Source organism: Zootoca vivipara, chromosome 9 (assembly GCF_963506605.1).
Source record: "Zootoca vivipara chromosome 9, rZooViv1.1, whole genome shotgun sequence".
Lineage (NCBI taxonomy): Eukaryota > Metazoa > Chordata > Lepidosauria > Squamata > Lacertidae > Zootoca > Zootoca vivipara.
Genome location: NC_083284.1, coordinates 74,294,504 through 74,308,077, shown reverse-complemented (window position 1 = coordinate 74,308,077; position 13,574 = coordinate 74,294,504). Strand labels below are relative to the sequence as shown.

Here is a 13,574-nt window from a genome sequence, read left to right as displayed (position 1 = left end):
GAGGAACCAGAGACCAAATAGCAAACATGCGCTGGATTATGGAGAAAGCTAGAGAGTTCCAGAAAAACGTCTACTTCTGCTTCATTGACTATGCAAAAGCCTTTGACTGTGTCGACCACAGCAAACTATGGCAAGTTCTTAAAGAAATGGGAGTGCCTGATCACCTCATCTGTCTCCTGAGAAATCTCTATGTGGGACAAGAAGCTACAGTTAGAACTGGATATGGAACAACTGATTGGTTCAAAATTGGGAAAGGAGTACGACAAGGTTGTATATTGTCTCCCTGCTTATTTAACTTATATGCAGAATTCATCATGCGAAAGGCTGGACTAGATGAATCCCAAGCAGGAATTAAGATTGCCGGAAGAAATATCAACAACCTCAGATATGCAGATGACACAACCTTGATGGCAGAAAGTGAGGAGGAATTAAAGAACCTTTTAATGAGGGTGAAAGAGGAGAGCGCAAAATATGGTCTGAAGCTCAACATCAAAAAAACCAAGATCATGGCCACTGGTCCCATCACCTCCTGGCAAATAGAAGGGGAAGAAATGGAGGCAGTGAGAGATTTTACTTTCTTGGGTTCCTTGATCACTGCAGATGGTGACAGCAGTCACGAAATTAAAAGACGCCTGCTTCTTGGGAGAAAAGCAATGACAAACCTAGACAGCATCTTAAAAAGCAGAGACATCACCTTGCCGACAAAGGTCCGTATAGTTAAAGCTATGGTTTTCCCAATAGTGATGTATGGAAGTGAGAGCTGGACCATCAAGAAGGCTGATCGCCGAAGAATTGATGCTTTTGAATTATGGTGCTGGAGGAGACTCTTGAGAGTCCCATGGACTGCTAGAAGATCAAACCTATCCATTCTTAAGGAAATCAGCCCTGAGTGCTCCCTGGAAGGACAGATCGTGAAGCTGAGGCTCCAATACTTTGGCCACCTCATGAGAAGAGAAGAATCCTTGGAAAAGACCCTGATGTTGGGAAAGATTGAGGGCACTAGGAGAAGGGGACGACAGAGGACAAGATGGTTGGACAGTGTTCTCGAAGCTACGAACATGAGTTTGACCAAACTACGGGAGGCAGTGGAAGACAGGAGTGCCTGGCGTGCTATGGTCCATGGGGTCACGAAGAGTCGGACACGACTAAACGACTAAACAACAACAACAACAAACTCTGGTAGCAACCTGACTAATTTTCTCAATTGTAGTCAGCCAACAATTGAGAAGGCCTCTAGCACTGGAATACAGAATGATCTTTAAATGTCCTTCAACTTTGTTTTACATTTACAAGTCTTACTGCCTGGTAATAGAAGCAGTGGCACATATGTAACAAAAAAAGGAAGAATAAAAATTTGAGTGAATCTTGTCTACATAATCAAGTTGAGTTTATAGCTGCAGTAAATACTTCACTTTATTTTATTGCAACACCAACTCTTGACAGCAAATGATCACTTTAATCAGAACTACCTAATGTCCGGTAGTTTAGTGCTTGGGTAACACTTCATAAGGCTGTACATTTCAACTATTTTACAAGATCACCATACAGCTCAGAACAGATGAATCAGTTCCAGTACTTTCTACTACAGCTAGCTGCAACTGTACAAGGTTTCAGGTCTTCCAGAGCCCAACCCCTACAGAAGATTCATCCAACAGGAGATGCCAAGGATTAAACATGGGGCTGTCTGCATACAAACATATCATTTACCAGTATATAGCTCCTCAGAAAAGAGGTAAGCAAGTTACTTGCAATCTCCTCTCCCCTGCAAAAAAGCATTCTAGATACCAGGCTAAGAAGGTGCCCTTATTTTCAGATATAATTTCTCTGATTTACATACATCAACAGCCTTCCAAGGGTTTATATACAGATGTGATGTGATGTTTGTGTGAAGAATAAAATGTACATACACATTCCAAAATGTACATGTACACATTCAGGTACATGTACACATTCCAAGGAGGCTTTGTAGCAACAGATATTGGTGGTTAGCATTAACTATTAGAGGAAAAGGAAGTGCAAATATTGACACTAAAATACATCACTTAACAGATAAGCAAAATTGGAGTGCTGGTGAGGATTGTGGGAGAAAAAGTTTTTATTAACTGAACTAATTAGGACAACACTTTCCCATTAGTCAATGTTAATAGCTGCCCACTGTTGCTACTATGAAAACCCCCCAGCTCTAATGGTTTACAGCAGGCATGTCCAACAGGTAAATCGTGATCTACCAGTAGATCACTGGATATCTGTGGTAGATCACCGGTAGATCAGTGGCTTCCCCCCCAAAGAGGCTAAAAAACTTTGGCTCCCCTAAAAAAACTCAACACCTTTGCCCTGCACCCCTAAAATGACCTGAACCACCAAAAACAGGGCTTTGGGTTTTCCTTCCTAAAAGAAAGCTCAATGACACTTTCCTCCTTCCTAAAGAATCATAGAATCATAGAGTTGGAAGAGACCACAAGGGCCATCCAATCCAACCCCCTGCCAAGCAGGAAACACCATCAAAGCATTCCTGAAGAAGCTCAACAACTTTTATGTGAACCCCAAAAAACAGGGCTTTTCTTCCTAAAAAAAAAAGCTCAAGCTCAACAACTTTGACCTGGACCCCCCAAAAGGGGGTAGATCACTGCCAGTTTTTAACTCTGTGAGTAGATCGCAGTAGATCGAAGTTGGCCACCCCTGGTTTACAGCAAAAGGCAAAATAAAACAAGATGCCATTAGAAATCCATATACAGTATTAGTAGTAAAATAAGCATTACAGTTTAGTTGTATATTCTACTGCATTTGTACTGACCCTTTTGCTCTAGCGCAGGCACCCCCAAACTTCGGCCCTCCAGATGTTTTGTACTACAATTCACATCTTCCCCAACCACTGGTCCTGTTAGTTAGGGATCATGGGAGTTGTAGGCCAAGACATCTGGAGGGCCGTAGTTTGGGGATGCCTGCTCTAGTGCATGATATGTGGATAATGTCCCTTTCATTGGGACAGAAGCTGCTATTACTAATGCATCAGTGGAAAGAGGCTATGGGAGTGTATAGAGGGAGTGGAAATAGTCTCTAGTAAGACAGCAAGGAACCAATAAGCTTGTCACTGGCAAGACTGAAAGAAATACATATGTATTCAAGGACAGCAAACTCTGTTCCACACAATTTACACATGCCACTGAATCAGGGATGTTATTGTTGTTTAGTCGTTTAGTTGTGTCCGACTCTTCGTGACCCTATGGACCAGAGCACGCCAGGCACTCCTGTCTTCCACTGCCTCCCGCAGTTTGGTCAGACTCATGTTCGTAGCTTGGAGAACACTGTCCAACCATCTCGTCCTCTGTCGTCCTCTTTCCCAACATCAGGGTCTTTTCCAGGGAGTCTTTTCTTCTCATGAGGTGGCCAAAGTATTGGAGCCTGATGTTGGGAAAGATTGAGGGCATAAGGAGAAGGGGACAACAGAGGACAAGACAGTTGGACAGTGTTCTCGAAGCTACCAACTTGAGTTTGACCAAACTGCGGGAGGCAGTGCAAGACAGGAGTGCCTGGCGTGCTCTGGTCCATGGGGTCACGAAGAGTCGGACACTAACGACAAGCAAACCAGAGGTTAAACTAACCCTTCCCAGCCCCAGAACGAGTGTGGGGAGCATTCATGCTACACACCTACACACTGCAGCTGGGACACTAATGTGTCACAACCCACAGTTTGGAAAGCTCTGCATTAGAACATAAGAACCTTCTGGATATGGCCCATCCAGTCCAGCATCCTGTTCTCACAGTGGCCCACCATATCCCTGTGGAGAATCTGCAAAAAGAACATGAGCCCAAGAGCAACTCTCCCCTCCTGTGGTTTCCAGCAACTGGCATTCGGAAGCATTGCTGCCTCCAACAGAACGCAGAACATAGCCTACACCAGAGCTTTCTAAACTTTTCATGTTGGTGACACACTTTTTAGACATGCATCATTTTGTGACACAGTAATTCAGTTTTACTAGCAAACTGAAGGTTAAACTACCCCTTTCCAGACGTGGGAGGAATACAGGGAGCATTCGCACGATACACCTACGGCAGCCAACACACTAACGTGTCGTGACACACAGTTTGGAAAGCTCTGCTGCAATCCAGTTATGTCTACAGTTATTCTACAGTTGGTCCCATTAGATCAGAGGAACATCCGAGTAGAAATGCTTAAGACTGTGATGTAAATCACTGATGTCAAATTCAATCATTGAACAAGAAGCCTATTATGATAATGTTGCAGTACAACTTTTACATGTTGTGTAAACCCCTTTGTCCATTCCTGGTTCAAGTTTCCTCTTCAGCGATGAAGGAAAACAATTGTCACAATGGATGAGTTTCTCACTCTCCAAAAGCCCACTCCTATTCTGCAAGGTCAGGGGTCCCCAGACTTACCGCGCGGCGGGCCGGAGGGCAGGGGAGTGCGTGCGCAGTGGGCCGGAGGGCGGGGGAGTGCGCGCCCGTGCGCATGCGCACACGCGCACGGTCGGGGAAAAATCGCCGAAAATCGCTTGTGCGCATGCGTATGGGCCTCCCCCGACCCGGAAGTGCATCGGAAATGACCTCTTCTGGGTCGGGAGAGGCCCATACGCATGCGCACAAAGGATTTCTGGCGGTATTTGCCGATTTTTAAGATCGTCGCCGCGCCGCGCGCTGTAAGAGCGGGCGGCGGGGGTCGTCGCGGGTCGGATTGGGAGGCCAATTGTGGACCCCTGTGCAAGGTGCTTTAGGTTGCAATCCCATAATAAAACACAAACCTGAACTTATATCCCATTAAATTTAGTGGGGTTGACATATGTGCACATATGGGCACAGCTAGTGTCAAGAGTGTTTTACAGACTGCTTCTGATATATAGCACCTTATTGAAGCTGCTCTATTCCCCCCCCCCCCGATGTTGGCCATTGAAAACCTTGCCTCTATTTTATATTGTCTTGATAGATGTATTTTTATGTACAGTATTGTACTTTTTTGTAATACAGTAATACGGATTAATGTTGTTCTCCACTCTGGGAACCACTGGGTATAAAAATAAAAAATAACACCCCATCCTCCTTTACAGCCACCACTGGGTGGGGGTGGGGGGAATGCAAGAGGATCAGATCCGCAAAGAATATGCTTCAACATACTCCGCACCCCTCTTTTTTCCTCTTAACACAACCCAGCACAGCGTGTTCAGTGTGTTCCAGATCCTACCTAAGCAGAACTCCAACCCCTCTCTCTAGCGACCTGCGAACAAAGGAGCACTTCGAGCATGTGCAGAGTGCCGCTTCTTCACTTCCGAATACGCAGCCTCAAGATGCCCCCATCTGGCGGGTTTGTTTCGGAAATAAGCCTCAACTGAGCTGCTGCCCGTGGTGTCGCGGCCAGATACTGTTTTCTGAATTTAATTGCCCTTGTCCTTGTCGTCAGCGAGGCTTTTGCCCGTGAGAGGCGAGAGGCCCCCCCTGCCACGTCCTCGCTCGCCCCCCACCCCCGGCAGCTCCACTCACCACTTCGCGGGCGCGGCTGGAGAAGTCGCCTTTGGAGCGCTGCCCACCTCCGCGCTTGAGCAGGATCTGGGCGTCGTCGCGGGGGCTGTCGCTGCTGCTGCTGCTGCCGCCCAGCGGGACCCCCAGGGCCTTGTTCCGGGTCTTCACCGTCTTCACGCTCGCCTTGAACAGCAGCGTGATGTCCACCGCCATGGCGAGGCGGAAAGCGTCCCTCCGCGAAAAGGCGTCCCCCTCGTCAGCCGGGACCGCGCGCGAAGGTTCCGCCTCCGCCCGGCGCTTGCGGGTTGGCCGGCTCAGGGCGGCCTAGGAAGCCTTCTTTCTATGCAGCCCTCTCTCGTCGGAGGACCGGAGACTGGGTGGGGGGGTCCCGGTTCGCTTTCGAGGAGCGCCCGGCAGAAATGGGAAAGCGCTCACACTGCGACCTAGGAGCGCTCCCCGGAGTCTCCCGTTCATTTTCCGGCTTCTCCGCCTCATTATTCCCGGTCCCCAACCCCCCCCCCCCGGAGGAATGGAGAAGAAGGCGCCGCTGCCCCCTTGGTCTCCTGAGGAGAATCCAGGGCTATGGCCAAGAGCCGGACTTTTACGGAAACGGGGCTGAGGGGGAAAGCGGGGGGTTCAGTCAGTGTCGGATTTACATGTAAGCTAAACAAGCTATAGCTTTTAGGGCCCCACTCTTGGGGGGCCCAAAAAAATTCAAAGGGGAAAAACCTGGACGTACATTTCCAAAATATAAGATAAAAAAACAAATAAAATAAAACATACATGCAGCAACAGTGTTTTGTGCTGTGTAGGCTCCTATGAATAGCATACCTGTATATTCAACACAAAAAAACACCGACAATTTGTTGACAAAGGACAGCTGGACATATAAAGGGCCCCATTACCTTCAGTAGCTGAGGGCCTCATCAGACCTAAATCTGGCCCTGGGTTCAGTGATGGTTGCTGTAGGATGGCTGGTTGCTGGTTCGATCCCCATATGGGACAGCTTCATATTCCTCCTGCATTGTAATGGGGTTGGACCTTCCAACTTTGCAGTTCTATGACAACTTACAGCAGGACAGAACAGAGCTGAGTAACAAGCTCTTGAGCCAAAAGCAGCACCTGCTTTATTATTATTACCGGTATTATTATTATTATTTATTAAATTTGTATACTGCCCATCATCCACAAATCTCCACTGCCACCAATTAGTCCTAAATACTCCCTTATTAAGACATCATACAGTAGCTGGGTTTAGACTATGGGACAAACAGACCAGGAGGCTTAAACTGAAAAGCCAAACTATTATTATGTGCCCCTGAAGGACCAGGTGCACAGCCTAGGAGTCATTTTGGACTCACAGCTGTCCATGGAGGCGCAGATCAATTCTCTGTCCAGGGCAACTATCTATCAGCTCCATCTGGTACGGTACACAGGCTGAGACCCTACCTGCCCGCAGACTGTCTCGCCAGAGTGGTGCATGCTCTGGTTATCTCCCACTTAGACTACTGCAATGCACTCTACGTGGGGCTACCTTTGAAGGTGACCCGGAAACTACAACTAATCCAGAATGCGGCAGCTAGACTGGTGACTGGGAGCAGCCGCCGAGACCACATAACACCGGTCTTGAAAGATCTACATTGGCTCCCAGTACGTTTCCGAGCACAATTCAAAGTGTTGGTGCTGACCTTTAAAGCCCTAAACGGCCTCGGTCCAGTATACCTGAAGCAGCGTCTCCACCCCCATCGTTCTGCCCGGACACTGAGGTCCAACACCGAGGGCCTTCTGGTGGTTCCCTCGTTGCGAGAAGCCAAGTTGCAGGGAACCAGGCAGAGGGCCTTCTTGGTAGTGGCACCCACCCTGTGGAACACCCTCCCATCAGATGTCAAAGAGGAAAACAGCTACCAGATTTTTAGACGACATCTGAAGGCAGCCCTGTTCAGGGAGGCTTTTAATGTTTAATAGATTACTGTATTTTATTTTTCTGTTGGAAGCTGCTGAGAGTGGCTGGGAAAACCCAGCCAGATGGGTGGGGTATGAATAATATGTTGTTGTTGTTGTTGTTGTTGTTGTTGTTGTTGTATCTGATAATAGGATGTATTTACAAGGCTAGATGTTAAATGAAACTTTGATGTTTGCTTTATAATGTTACCTCTTTTGTGAACCACTGACAATCTGGCTACTGCTCTTCTTACAAGCTGGGTTTCACGTTCACCACTTCGACCCTGACCTCTCCATCCTTGGACAGTTACTGCTTGCTGCTGCTCAGATCTCAGCTTCCTCTCCCAACTCCAGGCTGACTCATACAGGGTCTGTGTCTTCCTTTTGATACGCTTCAGGCACATCCCTCTCTCTGACAGTTCATTGAGTTTTAACTGAGGCCCACTGAGTGCCGATGGAATGTCAACAAGAGTCCACATTGCAATTTAACCTTTATTATTATTATACTGTGTCTTATAAAAGCAATGGTCTCTAATGTCAACTATACATAATGGGACATTTCTCAAGGGACCTAGTCACCACCTTAGTAATGGTATCAGCTTAGCTGTTCCTTGGCAGGTTGCCATCTGTAGATTACCCTATACGTTGTATTTCTTAGGTCTCAGTTGTGGAGGTGACCTTGCCCACCTTTCCCCTTCATTCAGTTAACTATTCACAAACCAAATGGCACAGGGAAATAATTCATACCCAAACATGGCAGGAGAGAGCTGGAGAGTCCTTGTGGCTTGGAGGGAGACCCGACCAGGAGGAGACCCATCAGTGAGGGCAGAGGAAGACCCAAAGAGACCAGAGGCACAGCAGGGCATTGTTTATGCTGCTCAACCTCCCTGCCTAACAGCTGATGTGTGGGGCAGTGCAGTAGCAGCAGCAGCAACCGCTTTCCCACACGTCCTCCAACTTCAATTCTAGTTGTGGATATAGATTGAAGAGAGAGTGGCAGAGTGTTTAGAGGGTGCTCTCCACTTTATGTGATTTCACTTACGTGCGTGGGGGCACAGAACATTGCCTGTAGCAACATTTTGATGTACAAATTTAGACCATATTCAAGTAAGCTTTACTTCAGAGTTTTACTGTTTCTCCTCAGTTTTAAAGTGCTACAACACTTTTTCATTTAAGCAGTATTTTACTAATTATTGCATCTTCAATGATACTTTCCACAAGTTTTCCTGGGACAGATGAAGCTAACCAGCCTGTAATTCCCAGGATCCCTTTTTGAAAATTGGTGTTATATGGATACTTTCCAATCCTTATTTCATTATTTATTAAATTTGTATACTGCCCTGTACCCACAGGTCTTATGGTGGTTCCTTTTGCTTAGTGTTATGTCTGTACATAACACGAATCCATGCGACGGAGTGAGCTCCCGTTGCTTTGTCCCAGCTCCTGCCAACCTAGCAGTTCGAAAGCACGTCAAAGTGCAAGTAGATAAATAGGTACCACTGTGGCGGGAAGGTAAACGGCATTTCCATGCGCTCTGGTTTCCATCACGGAGTCCCATTGCGCCAGAAGCGGTTTAGTCATGCTGGTCACATGACCCAGAAAGCCGTCTTGTGGACAAACGCCGGCTCCCTTGGCCTGAAAGCGAGATGTATGCTGCAACCCCATAGTCAGCTTTGACTGGGCTTAACCATCCAGGGGTCCTTTACCTTTTACCTATGTCTGCAGTCAGGCTCATTGTTTTGCTCCAGACAAGTCATGAGCTGTAGTCAAGGTTCATCCTTAGCTTACCACTCACAGTATGTCTGAGAGAGACCAAGTACAACTCCAGGTTTTGACATAAGACTGATCAAAATCATGGCGTAGCTAAAAGCAGCAGGACTGGAAGAGAAGCAAAGCTGTGAGTATGTTTAGCCATAATGAAAACTGGGCCATTACCACACATGTTTCTTGCAAAGTGAAGTCAGGAACAATGCTTTCAGGATTTTGGAAAGTTTTAATATTCATCCAAGTGGACAACTTGTACTCAGATATCATGGAAGATCATACCGTACACATTAATTTCCTGAAAATATATGTAGTTTTATAAAGTTTGTAGCCAGAATACTACAGCAGTACCAGCTCTTTCAGGTTATAATGATAGACAATACAGTGGCAAAATCCTGTCTCAATTTCTGGCCCAAAGGAAGAAAGGCTTCTCTATAAAAAAAAAATTTTTAAAGGTTACAGAGGAGATGACTGAACTGGTCCACCTTATTAGGTACATAATACTTTCAGATCCCCGTCCTCCCAGAGAGAGAGAGAGAGAGAGAGAGAGAGAGAGAGAGAGAGAGAGAGAGAGAGCTTTGAAGACTGTAACTGCTTTAAAAATGCTTTTTCAAACTTGTGCCCAGATGCGTTTGAACTTGATCTTGGTTTCCTATGTACAGTAACTGCATTTAGATGTGATTTGCACTTCCACAGGTACCTTGATGTGAAGGTTTAAAGCTTAGTTTTGAGAAGAGAGACTCTAGGAGTATATACTATGGCTTCTTTTATAATGGCTATTAAAAAAAGCCTCCCCTTGAAATTCGAGATTTTTAGTTTGGTCTATATTTCTTCAACACACATATACACAATGAACTACATTCTTTCCCTCTAAGCACTGCAGGTAGAAGTATCCCCAAGAGAAACATGCTACAGTATTGTAGTGACAACCACAGATGCACAAAAGTCATGACTCAGATCGAAGCTGCTTTGCTTTTGCAAATTCTTGCTGGGACAGGCATAATTTGGCTTGATTCTGTAATAAAGTTATATTCAGTATATTTTATTTGTTCCATACTTTCCTGGCATGAGAAGAACAACAGCTCACATGTGTCGAATTCTAATGCTTAAAACTTCTTTTTGAGGCAGTTTGCTTATACCACTTACTCATAATCAAGGCATGTCAACAAAAGAAGCCATATTTGGAAATTGTTGGGTTGTTTGACTAAGCAGTATCAGACACATTCATTGGCCCACATTCAAAATAAACTCAGCAACTTTATGAAAGTGAAAAAGAAATCCCACGTAAATTTGGGCGAAATTGGCAAACTTTGTGCTAATCAAGCTCCCTGAAAATATGTGCAGAGCATGCAGGAAAGAAGATATTCTGTTACCTTAGAAGTCAGTACTGGGGACACGATCCACCATCTCCTCACTGGAGCAAATGTGAACTGCACAAGAGAACCCCTCTTTATACCAAGGAGGTTTGCACAAAAGATCCTAGCAGAAGACTGTGCCCCTTGTTTTTATGTGGTAAATTGAACATGCATATGATGATAATGATTAATCTATAAAGTTCCTTGAGCTTGTTTGGAGGTTCTAGCAGGGGAGCGCAGCTATCGTATACCCTTGACCGAAGAACGGTACACTCCTTCTATCTGGGAAGGTCGTCCTCTTCCACCGAGCGCGCAGCTTCGGGAGGGACGCACATGGAGCGGTGAGGGAGGAAGGGGACACCCGCCTAGCCAGCCAGATCAGCCGAATCAACCCTGGCGATCAATGGGGTGACAGATGTCGCAGCCAGATCGCCCTCACATGGGAGTGAGTTGTTAAAGAGAACGCACACTAACTAGCACAGTTCACTCTGCTTTGGGCTAAGTGGGGTTTCTCCCCCTCTCCGTCTGTGCTGGTATGAGAGGGAAAAAGCGTTCCAGGCACCATTCCAATGAGACCGTGGACGCAGCCAAGAAACAGATGAAAATCAGTGACTTCTTGCCCAATAATGACCTGGCAGAGATTTGCAATAGTTTCCCTACTGAAAACAGTTTCGCTGCTCTTGCCTCTAGTATTGCCCATAAAGTGACTGGCTGTATGGTGGGCGAGGGGCAGCCAGCCCCGGGATTACAAGAGGAGGCCCCTCCCTCTGAGCAAATCCAAACTTCTCTATCCGAAATACCACAATCATCCACCCAACTTTTTGCGGATCGAGAGATGTTGGAATTGCTAACCTGCCAATCTGAACTGATATCGCATACAATCAGCAACCTGTATAAAAGGCTGGACGGCATTGAAAAGAAGCTCGAGGAAGTGCTCAGCCTGGCCAAACGACCACCCACTCCTCCCCAGTTTGACTACATTGCCAGTCCGGCTCCCCCCCGCCCAAGTCTGCAGGTCGACTCCGCACAACAAGCAAAGGGCCCGGACGAACAAGCACATAACTTGAATCTACAACTCCAGCCTCATAAACTGGCTGTGCTAGTGGGAAACCACCCCTTGAATTACAACAATTGGGTAGATAAACTCTCAGTTGCCAACTCTCTGTCCCAACTGCTGGGGCACGTCCTACGTCCATCAGAGATTGTGGACATTCTATGGTTGCCCACTGGGTCCTTTCTGAAGCGGCTGGTTATTAACTTTAGATCTACTTATCCACCTGCTAGAATCCTAAAACTAAACGGTTGCACAAGGAAATGGCATATCTATTTCACAAGAGTGTTTGCTAACCAGATCTGCAAACCATTACCCATCAGGACAGGGGCCATCTGCTCTGAAGCTAGGCCTGTCTGTCTCAAGAAACCAGTGAACGGGGGGCTGGAAACGAGACCTTCTCGTATGGGCAACACCATCGCCCAACAGGACTCGGACAGCCCTGCACTGTACCAAAGTCTGCCTGCAATTGATTTAATTGACTTTTTACACCCTCCTCTTGGCTCCCAGGACGCTCCATGTGACGCGCCCGCCCCCGGTCCGCCTAAGCAACTCCAATCTGAAATGCACTCTCCTTCATACGCCTCGATGCCTGAACTGGAGACTTCCGTTACCTCCAGCCCAATACAAGGCGACAAACCACAACACCCATTAAACTTTAATCCCCTAATCGATCCACCCCAAGATACAGTTGCTGACCTTTTACAATCTACACCACCCGGTGAAGTCTATGCCTTCAAAACAAATCCGGAACGCCATGTAACCTGCAATAGAGTCATCGAGGACCCTTTCGGCCACATCAATCTGTTGGCCTTTCAACCCAAGCCATCTCAGTCTCCCAGTTCCCAGCAATCTAAGGCCGGTCGGAATCCTTATACGGGGCAGAGTGAAGAAGTCCCCCAAATCATCCTAGCAAAAGACTCCAGGGCCCACGGACCAATAACTGACGCTCCAACGGTAGTGGTGGAAACGCGCCTGGGGCCGCCTGGGACATCAAGCGATAACCATCCTCCTGATATTCACCTAGATTGACTTGATGCCGCGGTTAGGAGTCAGGTGCACAATTCTCTGCAAATGATATCATGGAACGTGGCAGGGTGGTCTCCAAAGCTATGCCTTCCAGAGTTCTCAAACTTATTAAGGGCTCATGATGTAGTTTGTTTACAAGAAACCTGGTCATTACATCACATCGAATTTGCAGGTTTCAACGCTTACTCTGTTCCGGCAACTAAAAGCCACAAGAAAGGCAGACCTTCAGGTGGATTGTTAACTCTAGTGGCTCCCCATATAAAATGCGAACACATCCTGTCGACAAATGATACCTGTAAACTACTAGTAACAAAGATAGTGCTGGAGAACCAGGAAATGTTACTGATCAACGTGTATATTCCTCCCACTCCCACTGCCACAGTCAAGAACCTTCAATGGAATCTCATTACACATGTGTTCGAGAATCTGGACCTCATCTGCCCTGATTTACCTATCATTCTAACTGGAGACTTTAATGCTCGCCTAGGCCAAGGGTGGGAAGTGTACACAAAAGCCTGGGAGCTCCTGGATATTTCTGTCCTCCCAGATTTCTGTCTTTGGGAACGCAGATCCCTGGATCCAGTAATAAACCAGGCGGGTCTGCGTCTCACCAAGTTGACTACCACCAGGGCCCTGACATGGCTTAATGGGCTAACGGAATGGGAAGGCTCCGGGAACTTCACCCATATCTCCCCGCAGGGGAACAGCGTGGTGGACTATATTATAATACCTGCTGGAATGACGCCATTCGTGGATGAGTTTTACATAGGCAATCCTATGCTCAGTGACCATCTCCCTCTTCACTGCAAGCTTGTCTTTCCATTGAGCAAGACTGTACAGTTAAACAGCCCACTCCCCCAGGAACCAAGACTCCAGCTTCCAAGGATACAAACCAACGAACACACTCTGTCTCTCTTCCAAGGCCTGGTAAAAACCGACCGCGTGACCCAATTGTTTTCAGC

The 13,574-nt window shown here is 46.8% G+C and overlaps 1 protein-coding gene across 1 annotated transcript in view; it reads right to left on the bottom strand.

Annotated features, from left to right (window-relative positions):
- STX18 (syntaxin 18) overlaps window positions 1-5,729 on the bottom strand; it is an 82,084-nt gene extending 76,355 nt beyond the window's left edge. The window contains exon 1 of the mRNA XM_035112073.2: window positions 5,494-5,729. Coding sequence (XP_034967964.1) covers window positions 5,494-5,685 — 192 coding nt within the window. The 5' untranslated portion in view covers window positions 5,686-5,729. The remainder of the gene's footprint in view (window positions 1-5,493) is intronic.
- Window positions 5,730-13,574: the final 7,845 nt, after the last annotated feature.